Source organism: Anopheles funestus, chromosome X (assembly GCF_943734845.2).
Source record: "Anopheles funestus chromosome X, idAnoFuneDA-416_04, whole genome shotgun sequence".
NCBI classification, from domain to species: domain Eukaryota; kingdom Metazoa; phylum Arthropoda; class Insecta; order Diptera; family Culicidae; genus Anopheles; species Anopheles funestus.
The window spans coordinates 20,571,609-20,592,491 of record NC_064597.1 but is presented as its reverse complement, the minus strand read 5'-3'; the positions used below and the strand labels follow the sequence as shown (position 1 = coordinate 20,592,491).

Here is a 20,883-nt window from a genome sequence, read left to right as displayed (position 1 = left end):
GGACTGTTGCTAGATGATTCCGAGTGGGAACGGGCTCTACAGGAAGCGGCCACATTCCAAATGTCCTCCCAATTTCGCCATTTCTGTGGGCTTATTCTCTCAGAGATGCCGCAAGAACCGCGCAAGCTGTGGGATAAGTACGCAGAGCTATTGTGTGAAGACTTTCACTTCCACAATCGCGACCGGTATACATCAAAATAGTCCGACCTGAATACGCTGCTGATTGACGTCGAACGTTTTCGTGCGCTGCGCGAAATCGATCGGTTTTTGCGAGGTACCATTCCGGCAAAGGATTTAACCACCTTTCCCGATATGCCACAGCTGCAGGATTATAAACACGTTGCAGAGCACCTCAGGAACGATGCGAATGAGGTGAACGAGTTCATCACGACCGAACGGGCTTACGCAGTGAACGATCTGGACGAAACTTTGGCCACCCTACACCTACTCAACGACGAGCAGCGTACAGTGTACGACAAAATTACGGCGGCCATTGATCGAGTTCGGATATCGACGAGCACTACAACGGATACGGATGTGAACACCAACTCAACCGGAATCTATAATGCTGAAGACAATCGCTTTTTCTTCCTGGACGGTCCTGGCGGTACGGGCAAATCTTTCGTGCTGAAAAAAATCCTCGCATACACGCGACGCCAATAATAAATTGCGCTTGCCACTGCGGCGAGTGGAATAGCAGCGCTGTTGCTTAGTGGAGGAAGAACGGTCCACTCAACGTTTAAGCTTCCGCGCGACTTAAATCGTCACTCCACTTGCAACATCCCAGTACAGTCGAAGCGCGCTGAACTCATCCGCCAGGCAACGCTAATCGTGTGGGACGAAGCATCCGTGAGCAGCCGGTACGCGTTGGAAGCAGTCGATCGTACCATTCGGGACATAACGGGCGTGCAGCGACCATTTGGCGGCAAGGTGGTACTGCTGTCCAGTGACTTCCGTCAAATTTTGCCCATCGTACCAAAGGGTAATGATGCACAAATTATCAACGAGTGCATCAAACGGAGCACACTATGGTCCTTATGTACGACGCTACGGCTGTGCGTTAACATGCGGGTACGCACGGCTTCAAACGTGTATGGCTTCTTTCTCATTTCATGACCGTCACCGTACCCTCAATATACAGGTATTCATAACTACAATTCCAACACAGCTTCCAAACTACCATCAATATACATGTATTCATAACCACGATTCCAACACAACTTCCAAAAGGGATCGAACACTGTGCTGTGGACTATCTAATATTTTTTAACTCTAATATTTTTTCTAATTAATTAAGTTAATTAATTATTAATTAATTTATCTTGTTCAAGCAAGTTCAACATACAAGCAATAAATTCATAAACAATGCAGCCATGCATTTGTCCACAATATGGGATTGTTTTTAATTAACAGCGATTTTTTTGTTTTAAAAATAATATTGACATTCACTATAATTATGTACAACACGTATGTACTTTTAATAAATAAATAGCACTCGATTTTTTAATTTAATTTACAATGTTAATTTGTATTTTGTTTACCTTGTTATTGCCATGTTTACCTTGTTATTACAGAAAACTGTCATGGCGTCAAGTCGCGCTTCGAATCGCGATTTTTCGCTGAAAATACACGTATAGCGACTTTTCACAATTTTTTTTATATGGAGTTTCGCAAATTTTTTCTGAATCGCGTTCGCAAACGCGACAATTGCTAAGCGTTTAGAGCCGGGGTTACACTATAATTGTAGAGCGGAGCTACAGCTCCGCCTACGTAAAAACCATGAAAAAACCCAAAAAAAACGAAAACAGAACGAGAGGTCGCGATACGTTTTTAAATACGGGCGCGCGAGAGGCACATAGGGTTTTCCGATTCGAGCAGTGGCTTCAACTCAAGTAGTTTAAAAGCCCATATTTTGCTACCCGTGAGGCCACTGAATAGGATCAAGATTCGGGACAATTACCCTTTGCCATTGATAGAAACGTGCCTCGAACACTTAGGAAACTAACGCTATTTTACTCTTCTCGTTTTAAAGAGTGGCTTTCATCAGGTCAAAATGGACGAATACTCTATAAAATATATTGCATTTGTCACGCCTGATGGGCAGTATGAGTATTTACGGATGCCATTAGGGTTAAAAAATGCTCCTGCAGAATTTCAAAATTTCATTAACTACATCCTTCCCTACGCTAATAAATAATAATAATAATTAACATCATCCTAAGAGATTTTATCGAGAAAGGAGTCCTTGTTGTCTACATAGATGATATTATAATAGCTTCAAAAGAGTTCCAAGATCACCTCAGCATATTAACTATGCTTGTTTTGCAGTTTTGCAGACCTTAAAAAGGAACGGTTTACAACTACGGTTGTATAAGTGCAAGTTCGGGTTCAGTGAATTAGATTATTTAGGCTATCGAGCAAACGTGTCTGGTATACGTCCAAATGAACAACATCTAACGGCTATAGCAAACTACCCACAACCACAAAATAGAAAACAAGTGCAGCAATGTTTATGTTTATTTTCAATTTTTAGTAGATTCGTGCCTTCTTTTTCAGTTATAGCCAAGCCATTGACTAATCTATTGAAAGATAACTTATTGTTTCATTTTGATGAGAAATACGTTACTTCATTTGAAATTTTAAAGAGAAAATTGATTGAGGCCCCTGTACTATCTGTGTATGATTCGACAAACGAAACTGAAGTGCATTGTGATGCCTATTCAACAGGTTTTGGATCAGTGTTGCTACAAAGACAAAGTGATGGTAAACTACATCCAGTCGCTTACTTTTCGAAGACAGCTTCGGTTGACGAGGCCAAGCTACATAGTTATGAACATAGTTATTAATTAGATACCTTATAAATAATTTACGCCTTAAAACGTTTTCATACGTATGTCCATGGTATACCCATTAAAATTATAACTGATTGCCCGCGCGCATTCGGCAAGGGCGCCAGCAGACTGCTGGTGAGAGAGAGCGTTCGTCGAAAAATGAACCGCGCGATCCGTAAGACCGCGGCTGTCCATGTGTCGATAAGAACTGCTCAAAACCATCATGACGAAGGACCTAGGATGCAAGCCGTACAAGAAACGCAAGGTTCACGAAGTAACGGAGACTACAGCTAACAAGAGGCTGGACTTAGCCAAACTGATACTTTCACGTAGTGCAATTACCACATGCTGTGCCATCCTGTTCATCGGCAATGCTACCACCTTTGACAACAGCAACAACTACTACAACAACATCAAACGACCAAAATCTTATTACTACTGCCGCAGCCGATACAGTGGTCGCTGCTGAAACAGTCAACCAACAGCAAGCACCACCATCAGCAATGGTGCCACCTGTATTGGAATTACCATCGGTTGAAATGGCAAATGAAAGAAAGGCACGGCTTGCAAGGGAACGAGCTGCACGGTACAGAGCCAACAAACGCTTTGCTCCGACAATGGGGGTAACTTCCGGAACAGACCGTCCTTCTACCTCAAACCAAAATATGGCGGTAGATGTTGCACCAGCTCAATCAAGCGAGGAATCGGTCCGGATGGAGATTGCTGCACAATATGGCACTCCATTGGAAGAAACGCCAGCTGAACGAAAGGTAAGACTTGGCAGAAACCGGACTGCCCTGAGTCGGGCATTGAAGCGACCGGCAGTTAGTGCAATTACTGCGCCACCCTCTTCTTCGGCAATGTTACCACCAATGACAACAACATCAGCAACAACAATTATTACGACAACAACAACAATAACAACAACAACAACAATAAAAACAGAAACAGCAACAACATCAGAAACAGCAACAACACCGGCAACAACTGTCCACTCAGCAACGGTCACTACAACTGCTGTACCGTTGCTGCAACAGCAGCAACAAGCATACGTGCATCAGCTGCGCGAAGAGGAAGCAGCTCGCCAGCGTGCATATATTGCCTTGCAACGTATGACCCATATGGTAAGAGTGGGACATGGCAACCATGAACAGTACAATCATCCCGAGGTTCACACCTCGTTCTGCCAGCACGGGAACCATGCATCCACTGTTCCGCGTTAAAGTGGCCCGGTGAACCACCGACTGTGTGCTGCAACAATGGGCAGGTAGTGCTTAAACCATATGCTGATCCACCGGCCGAATTGCGAAATTTGTTTGATGTGCCAGCGTTCATGCAGAACATCAGAAAGTACAACAATGCATTCGCTTTTACTTCGACCGGTGCATCTATTCGTGGCAATGACAATCTATTCGTGCGCCAGGATGAGCGTGTCGCTCAAGGTGGCATCTACAACTACCGCATACAGGGTGCGCTTTGCCATCGCATTGGCTCATTTGCAGCACTTCTGGGACGTTCACCCAGCTTTGCCCAGCTTTATTTTTACGATCCCAGCTCGGAGGACCAGTACGCGTCGATGTTGAACCAACGCACCACTATGTTCGGAGGTGAGCTGGATCGTAACATCCTCTCGTTCGTGCAACGCGTGCTTACCACCCACAACCCACTGGCAGCATTGTTTAGCTATGCATACGAACGTATGTCCGTTCGAGACGATCTGCGAATTCGTCTTCACACGCGAGTTTCCCTAATCGATCAGCGGCGCTACAATGCACCAACTGCAGAAGAGGTGGGAGCCGTATTCATCTGCAACGAAACTGGAGCTGACAGGGAACAAACGCGTTACTTGGTGCTACAATCACGTGCCGGTTACCAACTGCAGCAAGTATATGAGCATAACCAATACTTTATGGCATGTCAGTTACCACTTTTGTTTCCACGGGGTGAATTGAGTTGGACCTACGGAATACCGAAGGTACGTCCGCAAAGACCGACAGCCCGTGGTCGGCAACAATCAACAACGGCCGCTACAACTGATGATGGTGCAGCAACACGCACAGGAGAGGAGAATCCACATGGAGAGTCGGAACGAAATGTGGAGCATACTGCATCATCAGCGCATCAAATTTCACCCCGGGAATATGCCGCTTATCGCATCGCTTGGCGGGAAAGCAGCACCAATGCGCTGCTACATCGTGGTGGACGATTGTTCCAGTAATATTGTGTGGAATTTTATTCCATCATGGAGCTGCAGCGTTTGCGGTATGTGCGGGATAACCAGGCACAAATGCGCACAGAGGCATACGCAGGCTTGATCGATCTTGCTGGCGCAAACAGCCCATCTGACAATTTCCGAAGATTTTATATTGACCTCTCGCTTTTTCATCATTCCATCTCGCTATTTTTGAGTGGTTTTTGCCGTTCGTGCCCTGTGGTGAGCGGTTTTGTCAATGTGTTGGTGTTGATCGTGCTGACCGAGCGACCCGAGTGTGATTTTCAAACAATTTACAAAGAAAAAAGGAAGAAGCAAACGCGGAACACGCACATGCACACAGTCCGCGTTGCCGGACTTCGTGATCCGAGAGAGTGCAATATGGACGCGTTGATTTGAGGAGGTTTAATATAGTGAATTATCAACGAACTGTGTCCTCAAAGGTATGTAAAAGTGTTGAAAAATATACAGCACATTTATTCGATGCTAATCATGTTCTTGTATTTCGATTTCAAGTGTTTCAGAAGACCATTCAAGGGTGGAATCAAACAGCATCGACAGCCGCAACATCATGCAACAGTGAACAGTGCAGGAAGGATGTTCATCTACAGCCAAGATTTCATCGTATACGTGTTTTGAAGTTTTTTTGTTCTTTTAAAGTGCTAATGTGATTAATTTACTAATTTATAGTAGTTAAAAATAATATAAAAGGTGAATTAACAACACTTGTTAATATTGTGAAAAATATTGTGAAATAAAAAAAAATATTTTAAGTGTAAATTTTTGTGTACGTGACTGTTGAAAGAAACGATGAGAGAAAGAAATGGCGCACGATCGGTTCGCTCAGGATAATCGGCGCACGCGATTGGCTCGCTTCGAATTCATCGGCGCATGCGATCGGGTTGCTTCGGATTCAACGACGCGCGGTCGGGTCGCTTCGGAAATATCGATCGAATAACTTCGCTAGTAGTTCAGCTGGTCGAACGATTAGTCGATCATTTTATGAGCTCCGTGAGTGTCTTTCTGCCAGATGGGAGATTGATTGCTGAACTACAACGCAACGTGCCGAACATGCCGATCGAAGGTCCGGTGCCGATACCAGCCGACGGTCGGCCGAACGATACAACGCTCGCGCGCACCGGTACGCGTGTTGTCGGTGGAACCCGTCGGTGGGTTGTCGGTTTTGTCGGTGGAACCCGTTACATGCAGGCCCAGTACCACGATGCGATGAGCATTGTCCGCACGTTTGGTAAACCGGACCTCTTTCTGACCGTGACGTGCAATCCGAAATGGCCGGAAATTACCGAGAACCTGCTGACCCCAAGGCAACGTGCCCCTGATCGACCCAATTTGGCAGTACGTGTTTTCCGTTTGAAGCTGAAAGCCATACTTCAGGATCTGACGATGGGAGCTCTTGGCGTTGAGGTAGCGCGCATACACGTCATTGAATTTCAAAAACGTGGCCTACCTCATGCCCACATCCTCATGATACTGGCAGAAGCAGACAAACCCCAAACGCCGGACAGCTACGATCGGTTTGTATCGGTTTGTACATCCCGTGGTTAAGCCACAAGTACAATTGCCACATTAACGTCGAAGTATGCACAACGATCAGCAGTGTAAAGTATCTGTACAAGTACGTGTACAAGGGTCAGGATCGGCTGAGCGTATCTCTCACTGGTGGCAATGATGAGATACAGCAGTTCATCGACGCACGTTAGCTATCACCGACAGACAGCTGCTGGCGTATCATGCGTTTCGAGCTGCAGGCGAAAACGCACACCGTCGTGACGCTGCCCATCCACCTGGAGAACCAGCAGTACGTGTTTTACCGAGCGAACGAAAACCTTTCGTGCGCGTTAAACCGGGGAAAACGTACAATGCTGACTCAGTTTTTCTTGCTTGCGGCTAACGACGATTTCGCCAAAACGCTCCTTTATCACGACGTACCCATGTACTATCGGTACGGTGAACCGACAGCGCGTCAGCGACAACCGTGGCACGAACTTGGCACCAAGCAGTGGATACGTCGCATCCGTACCTCGCACAAAACGGTAGTTGGACGCATGGTGTCCTGCGGAATGCAGCTCTTGGAGTGCTACTGTTTGCGATTGCTACTGTGCTACCGCAAAGAACCAACATCATTCGAGAATTTGCGCACTGTTGACGGCACAGTGTATGCAACGTTCCAGCAAGCTGTCATCAGAGAAGGACTGTTGCTAGATGATTCCGAGTGGGAACGGGCTCTACAGGAAGCGGCCACATTCCAAATGTCCTCCCAATTTCGCCATTTCTGTGGGCTTATTCTCTCAGAGATGCCGCAAGAACCGCGCAAGCTGTGGGATAAGTACGCAGAGCTATTGTGTGAAGACTTTCACTTCCACAATCGCGACCGGTATACATCAAAATAGTCCGACCTGAATACGCTGCTGATTGACGTCGAACGTTTTCGTGCGCTGCGCGAAATCGATCGGTTTTTGCGAGGTACCATTCCGGCAAAGGATTTAACCACCTTTCCCGATATGCCACAGCTGCAGGATTATAAACACGTTGCAGAGCACCTCAGGAACGATGCGAATGAGGTGAACGAGTTCATCACGACCGAACGGGCTTACGCAGTGAACGATCTGGACGAAACTTTGGCCACCCTACACCTACTCAACGACGAGCAGCGTACAGTGTACGACAAAATTACGGCGGCCATTGATCGAGTTCGGATATCGACGAGCACTACAACGGATACGGATGTGAACACCAACTCAACCGGAATCTATAATGCTGAAGACAATCGCTTTTTCTTCCTGGACGGTCCTGGCGGTACGGGCAAATCTTTCGTGCTGAAAAAAATCCTCGCATACACGCAACGCCAATAATAAATTGCGCTTGCCACTGCGGCGAGTGGAATAGCAGCGCTGTTGCTTAGTGGAGGAAGAACGGTCCACTCAACGTTTAAGCTTCCGCGCGACTTAAATCGTCACTCCACTTGCAACATCCCAGTACAGTCGAAGCGCGCTGAACTCATCCGCCAGGCAACGCTAATCGTGTGGGACGAAGCATCCGTGAGCAGCCGGTACGCGTTGGAAGCAGTCGATCGTACCATTCGGGACATAACGGGCGTGCAGCGACCATTTGGCGGCAAGGTGGTACTGCTGTCCAGTGACTTCCGTCAAATTTTGCCCATCGTACCAAAGGGTAATGATGCACAAATTATCAACGAGTGCATCAAACGGAGCACACTATGGTCCTTATGTACGACGCTACGGCTGTGCGTTAACATGCGGGTACGCACGGCTTCAAACGTGTATGGCTTCTTTCTCATTTCATGACCGTCACCGTACCCTCAATATACAGGTATTCATAACTACAATTCCAACACAGCTTCCAAACTACCATCAATATACATGTATTCATAACCACGATTCCAACACAACTTCCAAAAGGGATCGAACACTGTGCTGTGGACTATCTAATATTTTTTAACTCTAATATTTTTTCTAATTAATTAAGTTAATTAATTATTAATTAATTTATCTTGTTCAAGCAAGTTCAACATACAAGCAATAAATTCATAAACAATGCAGCCATGCATTTGTCCACAATATGGGATTGTTTTTAATTAACAGCGATTTTTTTGTTTTAAAAATAATATTGACATTCACTATAATTATGTACAACACGTATGTACTTTTAATAAATAAATAGCACTCGATTTTTTAATTTAATTTACAATGTTAATTTGTATTTTGTTTACCTTGTTATTGCCATGTTTACCTTGTTATTACAGAAAACTGTCATGGCGTCAAGTCGCGCTTCGAATCGCGATTTTTCGCTGAAAATACACGTATAGCGACTTTTCACAATTTTTTTTATATGGAGTTTCGCAAATTTTTTCTGAATCGCGTTCGCAAACGCGACAATTGCTAAGCGTTTAGAGCCGGGGTTACACTATAATTGTAGAGCGGAGCTACAGCTCCGCCTACGTAAAAACCATGAAAAAACCCAAAAAAAACGAAAACAGAACGAGAGGTCGCGATACGTTTTTAAATACGGGCGCGCGAGAGGCACATAGGGTTTTCCGATTCGAGCAGTGGCTTCAACTCAAGTAGTTTAAAAGCCCATATTTTGCTACCCGTGAGGCCACTGAATAGGATCAAGATTCGGGACAATTACCCTTTGCCATTGATAGAAACGTGCCTCGAACACTTAGGAAACTAACGCTATTTTACTCTTCTCGTTTTAAAGAGTGGCTTTCATCAGGTCAAAATGGACGAATACTCTATAAAATATATTGCATTTGTCACGCCTGATGGGCAGTATGAGTATTTACGGATGCCATTAGGGTTAAAAAATGCTCCTGCAGAATTTCAAAATTTCATTAACTACATCCTTCCCTACGCTAATAAATAATAATAATAATTAACATCATCCTAAGAGATTTTATCGAGAAAGGAGTCCTTGTTGTCTACATAGATGATATTATAATAGCTTCAAAAGAGTTCCAAGATCACCTCAGCATATTAACTATGCTTGTTTTGCAGTTTTGCAGACCTTAAAAAGGAACGGTTTACAACTACGGTTGTATAAGTGCAAGTTCGGGTTCAGTGAATTAGATTATTTAGGCTATCGAGCAAACGTGTCTGGTATACGTCCAAATGAACAACATCTAACGGCTATAGCAAACTACCCACAACCACAAAATAGAAAACAAGTGCAGCAATGTTTATGTTTATTTTCAATTTTTAGTAGATTCGTGCCTTCTTTTTCAGTTATAGCCAAGCCATTGACTAATCTATTGAAAGATAACTTATTGTTTCATTTTGATGAGAAATACGTTACTTCATTTGAAATTTTAAAGAGAAAATTGATTGAGGCCCCTGTACTATCTGTGTATGATTCGACAAACGAAACTGAAGTGCATTGTGATGCCTATTCAACAGGTTTTGGATCAGTGTTGCTACAAAGACAAAGTGATGGTAAACTACATCCAGTCGCTTACTTTTCGAAGACAGCTTCGGTTGACGAGGCCAAGCTACATAGTTATGAACATAGTTATTAATTAGATACCTTATAAATAATTTACGCCTTAAAACGTTTTCATACGTATGTCCATGGTATACCCATTAAAATTATAACTGATTGCCCGCGCGCATTCGGCAAGGGCGCCAGCAGACTGCTGGTGAGAGAGAGCGTTCGTCGAAAAATGAACCGCGCGATCCGTAAGACCGCGGCTGTCCATGTGTCGATAAGAACTGCTCAAAACCATCATGACGAAGGACCTAGGATGCAAGCCGTACAAGAAACGCAAGGTTCACGAAGTAACGGAGACTACAGCTAACAAGAGGCTGGACTTAGCCAAACTGATACTTTCACGTAGTGCAATTACCACATGCTGTGCCATCCTGTTCATCGGCAATGCTACCACCTTTGACAACAGCAACAACTACTACAACAACATCAAACGACCAAAATCTTATTACTACTGCCGCAGCCGATACAGTGGTCGCTGCTGAAACAGTCAACCAACAGCAAGCACCACCATCAGCAATGGTGCCACCTGTATTGGAATTACCATCGGTTGAAATGGCAAATGAAAGAAAGGCACGGCTTGCAAGGGAACGAGCTGCACGGTACAGAGCCAACAAACGCTTTGCTCCGACAATGGGGGTAACTTCCGGAACAGACCGTCCTTCTACCTCAAACCAAAATATGGCGGTAGATGTTGCACCAGCTCAATCAAGCGAGGAATCGGTCCGGATGGAGATTGCTGCACAATATGGCACTCCATTGGAAGAAACGCCAGCTGAACGAAAGGTAAGACTTGGCAGAAACCGGACTGCCCTGAGTCGGGCATTGAAGCGACCGGCAGTTAGTGCAATTACTGCGCCACCCTCTTCTTCGGCAATGTTACCACCAATGACAACAACATCAGCAACAACAATTATTACGACAACAACAACAATAACAACAACAACAACAATAAAAACAGAAACAGCAACAACATCAGAAACAGCAACAACACCGGCAACAACTGTCCACTCAGCAACGGTCACTACAACTGCTGTACCGTTGCTGCAACAGCAGCAACAAGCATACGTGCATCAGCTGCGCGAAGAGGAAGCAGCTCGCCAGCGTGCATATATTGCCTTGCAACGTATGACCCATATGGTAAGAGTGGGACATGGCAACCATGAACAGTACAATCATCCCGAGGTTCACACCTCGTTCTGCCAGCACGGGAACCATGCATCCACTGTTCCGCGTTAAAGTGGCCCGGTGAACCACCGACTGTGTGCTGCAACAATGGGCAGGTAGTGCTTAAACCATATGCTGATCCACCGGCCGAATTGCGAAATTTGTTTGATGTGCCAGCGTTCATGCAGAACATCAGAAAGTACAACAATGCATTCGCTTTTACTTCGACCGGTGCATCTATTCGTGGCAATGACAATCTATTCGTGCGCCAGGATGAGCGTGTCGCTCAAGGTGGCATCTACAACTACCGCATACAGGGTGCGCTTTGCCATCGCATTGGCTCATTTGCAGCACTTCTGGGACGTTCACCCAGCTTTGCCCAGCTTTATTTTTACGATCCCAGCTCGGAGGACCAGTACGCGTCGATGTTGAACCAACGCACCACTATGTTCGGAGGTGAGCTGGATCGTAACATCCTCTCGTTCGTGCAACGCGTGCTTACCACCCACAACCCACTGGCAGCATTGTTTAGCTATGCATACGAACGTATGTCCGTTCGAGACGATCTGCGAATTCGTCTTCACACGCGAGTTTCCCTAATCGATCAGCGGCGCTACAATGCACCAACTGCAGAAGAGGTGGGAGCCGTATTCATCTGCAACGAAACTGGAGCTGACAGGGAACAAACGCGTTACTTGGTGCTACAATCACGTGCCGGTTACCAACTGCAGCAAGTATATGAGCATAACCAATACTTTATGGCATGTCAGTTACCACTTTTGTTTCCACGGGGTGAATTGAGTTGGACCTACGGAATACCGAAGGTACGTCCGCAAAGACCGACAGCCCGTGGTCGGCAACAATCAACAACGGCCGCTACAACTGATGATGGTGCAGCAACACGCACAGGAGAGGAGAATCCACATGGAGAGTCGGAACGAAATGTGGAGCATACTGCATCATCAGCGCATCAAATTTCACCCCGGGAATATGCCGCTTATCGCATCGCTTGGCGGGAAAGCAGCACCAATGCGCTGCTACATCGTGGTGGACGATTGTTCCAGTAATATTGTGTGGAATTTTATTCCATCATGGAGCTGCAGCGTTTGCGGTATGTGCGGGATAACCAGGCACAAATGCGCACAGAGGCATACGCAGGCTTGATCGATCTTGCTGGCGCAAACAGCCCATCTGACAATTTCCGAAGATTTTATATTGACCTCTCGCTTTTTCATCATTCCATCTCGCTATTTTTGAGTGGTTTTTGCCGTTCGTGCCCTGTGGTGAGCGGTTTTGTCAATGTGTTGGTGTTGATCGTGCTGACCGAGCGACCCGAGTGTGATTTTCAAACAATTTACAAAGAAAAAAGGAAGAAGCAAACGCGGAACACGCACATGCACACAGTCCGCGTTGCCGGACTTCGTGATCCGAGAGAGTGCAATATGGACGCGTTGATTTGAGGAGGTTTAATATAGTGAATTATCAACGAACTGTGTCCTCAAAGGTATGTAAAAGTGTTGAAAAATATACAGCACATTTATTCGATGCTAATCATGTTCTTGTATTTCGATTTCAAGTGTTTCAGAAGACCATTCAAGGGTGGAATCAAACAGCATCGACAGCCGCAACATCATGCAACAGTGAACAGTGCAGGAAGGATGTTCATCTACAGCCAAGATTTCATCGTATACGTGTTTTGAAGTTTTTTTGTTCTTTTAAAGTGCTAATGTGATTAATTTACTAATTTATAGTAGTTAAAAATAATATAAAAGGTGAATTAACAACACTTGTTAATATTGTGAAAAATATTGTGAAATAAAAAAAAATATTTTAAGTGTAAATTTTTGTGTACGTGACTGTTGAAAGAAACGATGAGAGAAAGAAATGGCGCACGATCGGTTCGCTCAGGATAATCGGCGCACGCGATTGGCTCGCTTCGAATTCATCGGCGCATGCGATCGGGTTGCTTCGGATTCAACGACGCGCGGTCGGGTCGCTTCGGAAATATCGATCGAATGGCCCAACTCACACGGGACGCCCACGCCCTGCCCACGTCCACAAGTAACTTCGTAGAAAACCGAAACAAACCCTCTATGCTTACTGCACGCTTAAGCAAAACAACGCTTTACCGAGTGCTACCCCGAATGCAGCGTACGTGGTATTCTAATGCGGATCGCAGGTATAATTTCCAAATCCTCTTTCACTTCGCGAAGATCCCAGGTATAATTCCCGGATCCTCTTTCGCTTCGCGATTTGTGGACGCGTCCAGGACAGGACCCAATTTTTTTGAAATTTTATATGACTTCGGCTTTTTTGGACGTCTCATGAGCCGTCGTGTGTACGCAGCCAATAACTTCGCTAGTAGTTCAGCTGGTCGAACGATTAGTCGATCATTTTATGAGCTCCGTGAGTGTCTTTCTGCCAGATGGGAGATTGATTGCTGAACTACAACGCAACGTGCCGAACATGCCGATCGAAGGTCCGGTGCCGATACCAGCCGACGGTCGGCCGAACGATACAACGCTCGCGCGCACCGGTACGCGTGTTGTCGGTGGAACCCGTCGGTGGGTTGTCGGTTTTGTCGGTGGAACCCGTTACATGCAGGCCCAGTACCACGATGCGATGAGCATTGTCCGCACGTTTGGTAAACCGGACCTCTTTCTGACCGTGACGTGCAATCCGAAATGGCCGGAAATTACCGAGAACCTGCTGACCCCAAGGCAACGTGCCCCTGATCGACCCAATTTGGCAGTACGTGTTTTCCGTTTGAAGCTGAAAGCCATACTTCAGGATCTGACGATGGGAGCTCTTGGCGTTGAGGTAGCGCGCATACACGTCATTGAATTTCAAAAACGTGGCCTACCTCATGCCCACATCCTCATGATACTGGCAGAAGCAGACAAACCCCAAACGCCGGACAGCTACGATCGGTTTGTATCGGTTTGTACATCCCGTGGTTAAGCCACAAGTACAATTGCCACATTAACGTCGAAGTATGCACAACGATCAGCAGTGTAAAGTATCTGTACAAGTACGTGTACAAGGGTCAGGATCGGCTGAGCGTATCTCTCACTGGTGGCAATGATGAGATACAGCAGTTCATCGACGCACGTTAGCTATCACCGACAGACAGCTGCTGGCGTATCATGCGTTTCGAGCTGCAGGCGAAAACGCACACCGTCGTGACGCTGCCCATCCACCTGGAGAACCAGCAGTACGTGTTTTACCGAGCGAACGAAAACCTTTCGTGCGCGTTAAACCGGGGAAAACGTACAATGCTGACTCAGTTTTTCTTGCTTGCGGCTAACGACGATTTCGCCAAAACGCTCCTTTATCACGACGTACCCATGTACTATCGGTACGGTGAACCGACAGCGCGTCAGCGACAACCGTGGCACGAACTTGGCACCAAGCAGTGGATACGTCGCATCCGTACCTCGCACAAAACGGTAGTTGGACGCATGGTGTCCTGCGGAATGCAGCTCTTGGAGTGCTACTGTTTGCGATTGCTACTGTGCTACCGCAAAGAACCAACATCATTCGAGAATTTGCGCACTGTTGACGGCACAGTGTATGCAACGTTCCAGCAAGCTGTCATCAGAGAAGGACTGTTGCTAGATGATTCCGAGTGGGAACGGGCTCTACAGGAAGCGGCCACATTCCAAATGTCCTCCCAATTTCGCCATTTCTGTGGGCTTATTCTCTCAGAGATGCCGCAAGAACCGCGCAAGCTGTGGGATAAGTACGCAGAGCTATTGTGTGAAGACTTTCACTTCCACAATCGCGACCGGTATACATCAAAATAGTCCGACCTGAATACGCTGCTGATTGACGTCGAACGTTTTCGTGCGCTGCGCGAAATCGATCGGTTTTTGCGAGGTACCATTCCGGCAAAGGATTTAACCACCTTTCCCGATATGCCACAGCTGCAGGATTATAAACACGTTGCAGAGCACCTCAGGAACGATGCGAATGAGGTGAACGAGTTCATCACGACCGAACGGGCTTACGCAGTGAACGATCTGGACGAAACTTTGGCCACCCTACACCTACTCAACGACGAGCAGCGTACAGTGTACGACAAAATTACGGCGGCCATTGATCGAGTTCGGATATCGACGAGCACTACAACGGATACGGATGTGAACACCAACTCAACCGGAATCTATAATGCTGAAGACAATCGCTTTTTCTTCCTGGACGGTCCTGGCGGTACGGGCAAATCTTTCGTGCTGAAAAAAATCCTCGCATACACGCAACGCCAATAATAAATTGCGCTTGCCACTGCGGCGAGTGGAATAGCAGCGCTGTTGCTTAGTGGAGGAAGAACGGTCCACTCAACGTTTAAGCTTCCGCGCGACTTAAATCGTCACTCCACTTGCAACATCCCAGTACAGTCGAAGCGCGCTGAACTCATCCGCCAGGCAACGCTAATCGTGTGGGACGAAGCATCCGTGAGCAGCCGGTACGCGTTGGAAGCAGTCGATCGTACCATTCGGGACATAACGGGCGTGCAGCGACCATTTGGCGGCAAGGTGGTACTGCTGTCCAGTGACTTCCGTCAAATTTTGCCCATCGTACCAAAGGGTAATGATGCACAAATTATCAACGAGTGCATCAAACGGAGCACACTATGGTCCTTATGTACGACGCTACGGCTGTGCGTTAACATGCGGGTACGCACGGCTTCAAACGTGTATGGCTTCTTTCTCATTTCATGACCGTCACCGTACCCTCAATATACAGGTATTCATAACTACAATTCCAACACAGCTTCCAAACTACCATCAATATACATGTATTCATAACCACGATTCCAACACAACTTCCAAAAGGGATCGAACACTGTGCTGTGGACTATCTAATATTTTTTAACTCTAATATTTTTTCTAATTAATTAAGTTAATTAATTATTAATTAATTTATCTTGTTCAAGCAAGTTCAACATACAAGCAATAAATTCATAAACAATGCAGCCATGCATTTGTCCACAATATGGGATTGTTTTTAATTAACAGCGATTTTTTTGTTTTAAAAATAATATTGACATTCACTATAATTATGTACAACACGTATGTACTTTTAATAAATAAATAGCACTCGATTTTTTAATTTAATTTACAATGTTAATTTGTATTTTGTTTACCTTGTTATTGCCATGTTTACCTTGTTATTACAGAAAACTGTCATGGCGTCAAGTCGCGCTTCGAATCGCGATTTTTCGCTGAAAATACACGTATAGCGACTTTTCACAATTTTTTTTATATGGAGTTTCGCAAATTTTTTCTGAATCGCGTTCGCAAACGCGACAATTGCTAAGCGTTTAGAGCCGGGGTTACACTATAATTGTAGAGCGGAGCTACAGCTCCGCCTACGTAAAAACCATGAAAAAACCCAAAAAAAACGAAAACAGAACGAGAGGTCGCGATACGTTTTTAAATACGGGCGCGCGAGAGGCACATAGGGTTTTCCGATTCGAGCAGTGGCTTCAACTCAAGTAGTTTAAAAGCCCATATTTTGCTACCCGTGAGGCCACTGAATAGGATCAAGATTCGGGACAATTACCCTTTGCCATTGATAGAAACGTGCCTCGAACACTTAGGAAACTAACGCTATTTTACTCTTCTCGTTTTAAAGAGTGGCTTTCATCAGGTCAAAATGGACGAATACTCTATAAAATATATTGCATTTGTCACGCCTGATGGGCAGTATGAGTATTTACGGATGCCATTAGGGTTAAAAAATGCTCCTGCAGAATTTCAAAATTTCATTAACTACATCCTTCCCTACGCTAATAAATAATAATAATAATTAACATCATCCTAAGAGATTTTATCGAGAAAGGAGTCCTTGTTGTCTACATAGATGATATTATAATAGCTTCAAAAGAGTTCCAAGATCACCTCAGCATATTAACTATGCTTGTTTTGCAGTTTTGCAGACCTTAAAAAGGAACGGTTTACAACTACGGTTGTATAAGTGCAAGTTCGGGTTCAGTGAATTAGATTATTTAGGCTATCGAGCAAACGTGTCTGGTATACGTCCAAATGAACAACATCTAACGGCTATAGCAAACTACCCACAACCACAAAATAGAAAACAAGTGCAGCAATGTTTATGTTTATTTTCAATTTTTAGTAGATTCGTGCCTTCTTTTTCAGTTATAGCCAAGCCATTGACTAATCTATTGAAAGATAACTTATTGTTTCATTTTGATGAGAAATACGTTACTTCATTTGAAATTTTAAAGAGAAAATTGATTGAGGCCCCTGTACTATCTGTGTATGATTCGACAAACGAAACTGAAGTGCATTGTGATGCCTATTCAACAGGTTTTGGATCAGTGTTGCTACAAAGACAAAGTGATGGTAAACTACATCCAGTCGCTTACTTTTCGAAGACAGCTTCGGTTGACGAGGCCAAGCTACATAGTTATGAACATAGTTATTAATTAGATACCTTATAAATAATTTACGCCTTAAAACGTTTTCATACGTATGTCCATGGTATACCCATTAAAATTATAACTGATTGCCCGCGCGCATTCGGCAAGGGCGCCAGCAGACTGCTGGTGAGAGAGAGCGTTCGTCGAAAAATGAACCGCGCGATCCGTAAGACCGCGGCTGTCCATGTGTCGATAAGAACTGCTCAAAACCATCATGACGAAGGACCTAGGATGCAAGCCGTACAAGAAACGCAAGGTTCACGAAGTAACGGAGACTACAGCTAACAAGAGGCTGGACTTAGCCAAACTGATACTTTCACGTAGTGCAATTACCACATGCTGTGCCATCCTGTTCATCGGCAATGCTACCACCTTTGACAACAGCAACAACTACTACAACAACATCAAACGACCAAAATCTTATTACTACTGCCGCAGCCGATACAGTGGTCGCTGCTGAAACAGTCAACCAACAGCAAGCACCACCATCAGCAATGGTGCCACCTGTATTGGAATTACCATCGGTTGAAATGGCAAATGAAAGAAAGGCACGGCTTGCAAGGGAACGAGCTGCACGGTACAGAGCCAACAAACGCTTTGCTCCGACAATGGGGGTAACTTCCGGAACAGACCGTCCTTCTACCTCAAACCAAAATATGGCGGTAGATGTTGCACCAGCTCAATCAAGCGAGGAATCGGTCCGGATGGAGATTGCTGCACAATATGGCACTCCATTGGAAGAAACGCCAGCTGAACGAAAGGTAAGACTTGGCAGAAACCGGACTGCCCTGAGTCGGGCATTGAAGCGACCGGCAGTTAGTGCAATTACTGCGCCACCCTCTTCTTCGGCAATGTTACCACCAATGACAACAACATCAGCAACAACAATTATTACGACAACAACAACAATAACAACAACAACAACAATAAAAACAGAAACAGCAACAACACCGGCAACAACTGTCCACTCAGCAACGGTCACTACAACTGCTGTACCGTTGCTGCAACAGCAGCAACAAGCATACGTGCATCAGCTGCGCGAAGAGGAAGCAGCTCGCCAGCGTGCATATATTGCCTTGCAACGTATGACCCATATGGTAAGAGTGGGACATGGCAACCATGAACAGTACAATCATCCCGAGGTTCACACCTCGTTCTGCCAGCACGGGAACCATGCATCCACTGTTCCGCGTTAAAGTGGCCCGGTGAACCACCGACTGTGTGCTGCAACAATGGGCAGGTAGTGCTTAAACCATATGCTGATCCACCGGCCGAATTGCGAAATTTGTTTGATGTGCCAGCGTTCATGCAGAACATCAGAAAGTACAACAATGCATTCGCTTTTACTTCGACCGGTGCATCTATTCGTGGCAATGACAATCTATTCGTGCGCCAGGATGAGCGTGTCGCTCAAGGTGGCATCTACAACTACCGCATACAGGGTGCGCTTTGCCATCGCATTGGCTCATTTGCAGCACTTCTGGGACGTTCACCCAGCTTTGCCCAGCTTTATTTTTACGATCCCAGCTCGGAGGACCAGTACGCGTCGATGTTGAACCAACGCACCACTATGTTCGGAGGTGAGCTGGATCGTAACATCCTCTCGTTCGTGCAACGCGTGCTTACCACCCACAACCCACTGGCAGCATTGTTTAGCTATGCATACGAACGTATGTCCGTTCGAGACGATCTGCGAATTCGTCTTCACACGCGAGTTTCCCTAATCGATCAGCGGCGCTACAATGCACCAACTGCAGAAGAGGTGGGAGCCGTATTCATCTGCAACGAAACTGGAGCTGACAGGGAACAAACGCGTTACTTGGTGCTACAATCACGTGCCGGTTACCAACTGCAGCAAGTATATGAGCATAACCAATACTTTATGGCATGTCAGTTACCACTTTTGTTTCCACGGGGTGAATTGAGTTGGACCTACGGAATACCGAAGGTACGTCCGCAAAGACCGACAGCCCGTGGTCGGCAACAATCAACAACGGCCGCTACAACTGATGATGGTGCAGCAACACGCACAGGAGAGGAGAATCCACATGGAGAGTCGGAACGAAATGTGGAGCATACTGCATCATCAGCGCATCAAATTTCACCCCGGGAATATGCCGCTTATCGCATCGCTTGGCGGGAAAGCAGCACCAATGCGCTGCTACATCGTGGTGGACGATTGTTCCAGTAATATTGTGTGGAATTTTATTCCATCATGGAGCTGCAGCGTTTGCGGTATGTGCGGGATAACCAGGCACAAATGCGCACAGAGGCATACGCAGGCTTGATCGATCTTGCTGGCGCAAACAGCCCATCTGACAATTTCCGAAGATTTTATATTGACCTCTCGCTTTTTCATCATTCCATCTCGCTATTTTTGAGTGGTTTTTGCCGTTCGTGCCCTGTGGTGAGCGGTTTTGTCAATGTGTTGGTGTTGATCGTGCTGACCGAGCGACCCGAGTGTGATTTTCAAACAATTTACAAAGAAAAAAGGAAGAAGCAAACGCGGAACACGCACATGCACACAGTCCGCGTTGCCGGACTTCGTGATCCGAGAGAGTGCAATATGGACGCGTTGATTTGAGGAGGTTTAATATAGTGAATTATCAACGAACTGTGTCCTCAAAGGTATGTAAAAGTGTTGAAAAATATACAGCACATTTATTCGATGCTAATCATGTTCTTGTATTTCGATTTCAAGTGTTTCAGAAGACCATTCAAGGGTGGAATCAAACAGCATCGACAGCCGCAACATCATGCAACAGTGAACAGTGCAGGAAGGATGTTCATCTACAGCCAAGATTTCATCGTATACGTGTTTTGAAGTTTTTTTGTTCTTTTAAAGTGCTAATGTGATTAATTTACTAATTTATAGTAGTTAAAAATAATATAAAAGGTGAATTAACAACACTTGTTAATATTGTGAAAAATATTGTGAAATAAAAAAAAATATTTTAAGTGTAAATTTTTGTGTACGTGACTGTTGAAAGAAACGATGAGAGAAAGAAATGGCGCACGATCGGTTCGCTCAGGATAATCGGCGCACGCGATTGGCTCGCTTCGAATTCATCGGCGCATGCGATCGGGTTGCTTCGGATTCAACGACGCGCGGTCGGGTCGCTTCGGAAATATCGATCGAATAACTTCGCTAGTAGTTCAGCTGGTCGAACGATTAGTCGATCATTTTATGAGCTCCGTGAGTG

At 45.5% G+C, this 20,883-nt stretch overlaps 2 protein-coding genes across 2 annotated transcripts; both read left to right on the top strand.

Annotated features, from left to right (window-relative positions):
• The first annotated feature begins 6,114 nt into the window (after positions 1-6,114).
• LOC125768054 (uncharacterized) lies at positions 6,115-6,764 on the top strand. Its single transcript, XM_049435207.1, has 2 exons — positions 6,115-6,578; positions 6,659-6,764. Exons 1-2 carry the CDS (start codon positions 6,115-6,117, stop codon positions 6,762-6,764), a joined length of 570 nt encoding a protein of 189 aa, XP_049291164.1.
• Positions 6,765-13,701: 6,937 nt separating this feature from the next.
• LOC125768050 (uncharacterized) lies at positions 13,702-14,351 on the top strand. The gene is made up of 2 exons (XM_049435193.1): positions 13,702-14,165; positions 14,246-14,351. Exons 1-2 carry the CDS (start codon positions 13,702-13,704, stop codon positions 14,349-14,351), a joined length of 570 nt encoding a protein of 189 aa, XP_049291150.1.
• The last annotated feature ends 6,532 nt before the right edge of the window (positions 14,352-20,883 follow it).

Coding starts and splice junctions, on each gene's coding strand:
- LOC125768054 (XM_049435207.1), top strand. CDS start 6,115: ATGCCGATCGAAGGTCCGGTGCCGATACCAGCCGACGGTCGGCCGAAC. Junction 6,579..6,658: donor ACGCCGGACAGCTACGATCG/GTTTGTATCGGT, acceptor CACAACGATCAG/CAGTGTAAAGTATCTGTACA.
- LOC125768050 (XM_049435193.1), top strand. CDS start 13,702: ATGCCGATCGAAGGTCCGGTGCCGATACCAGCCGACGGTCGGCCGAAC. Junction 14,166..14,245: donor ACGCCGGACAGCTACGATCG/GTTTGTATCGGT, acceptor CACAACGATCAG/CAGTGTAAAGTATCTGTACA.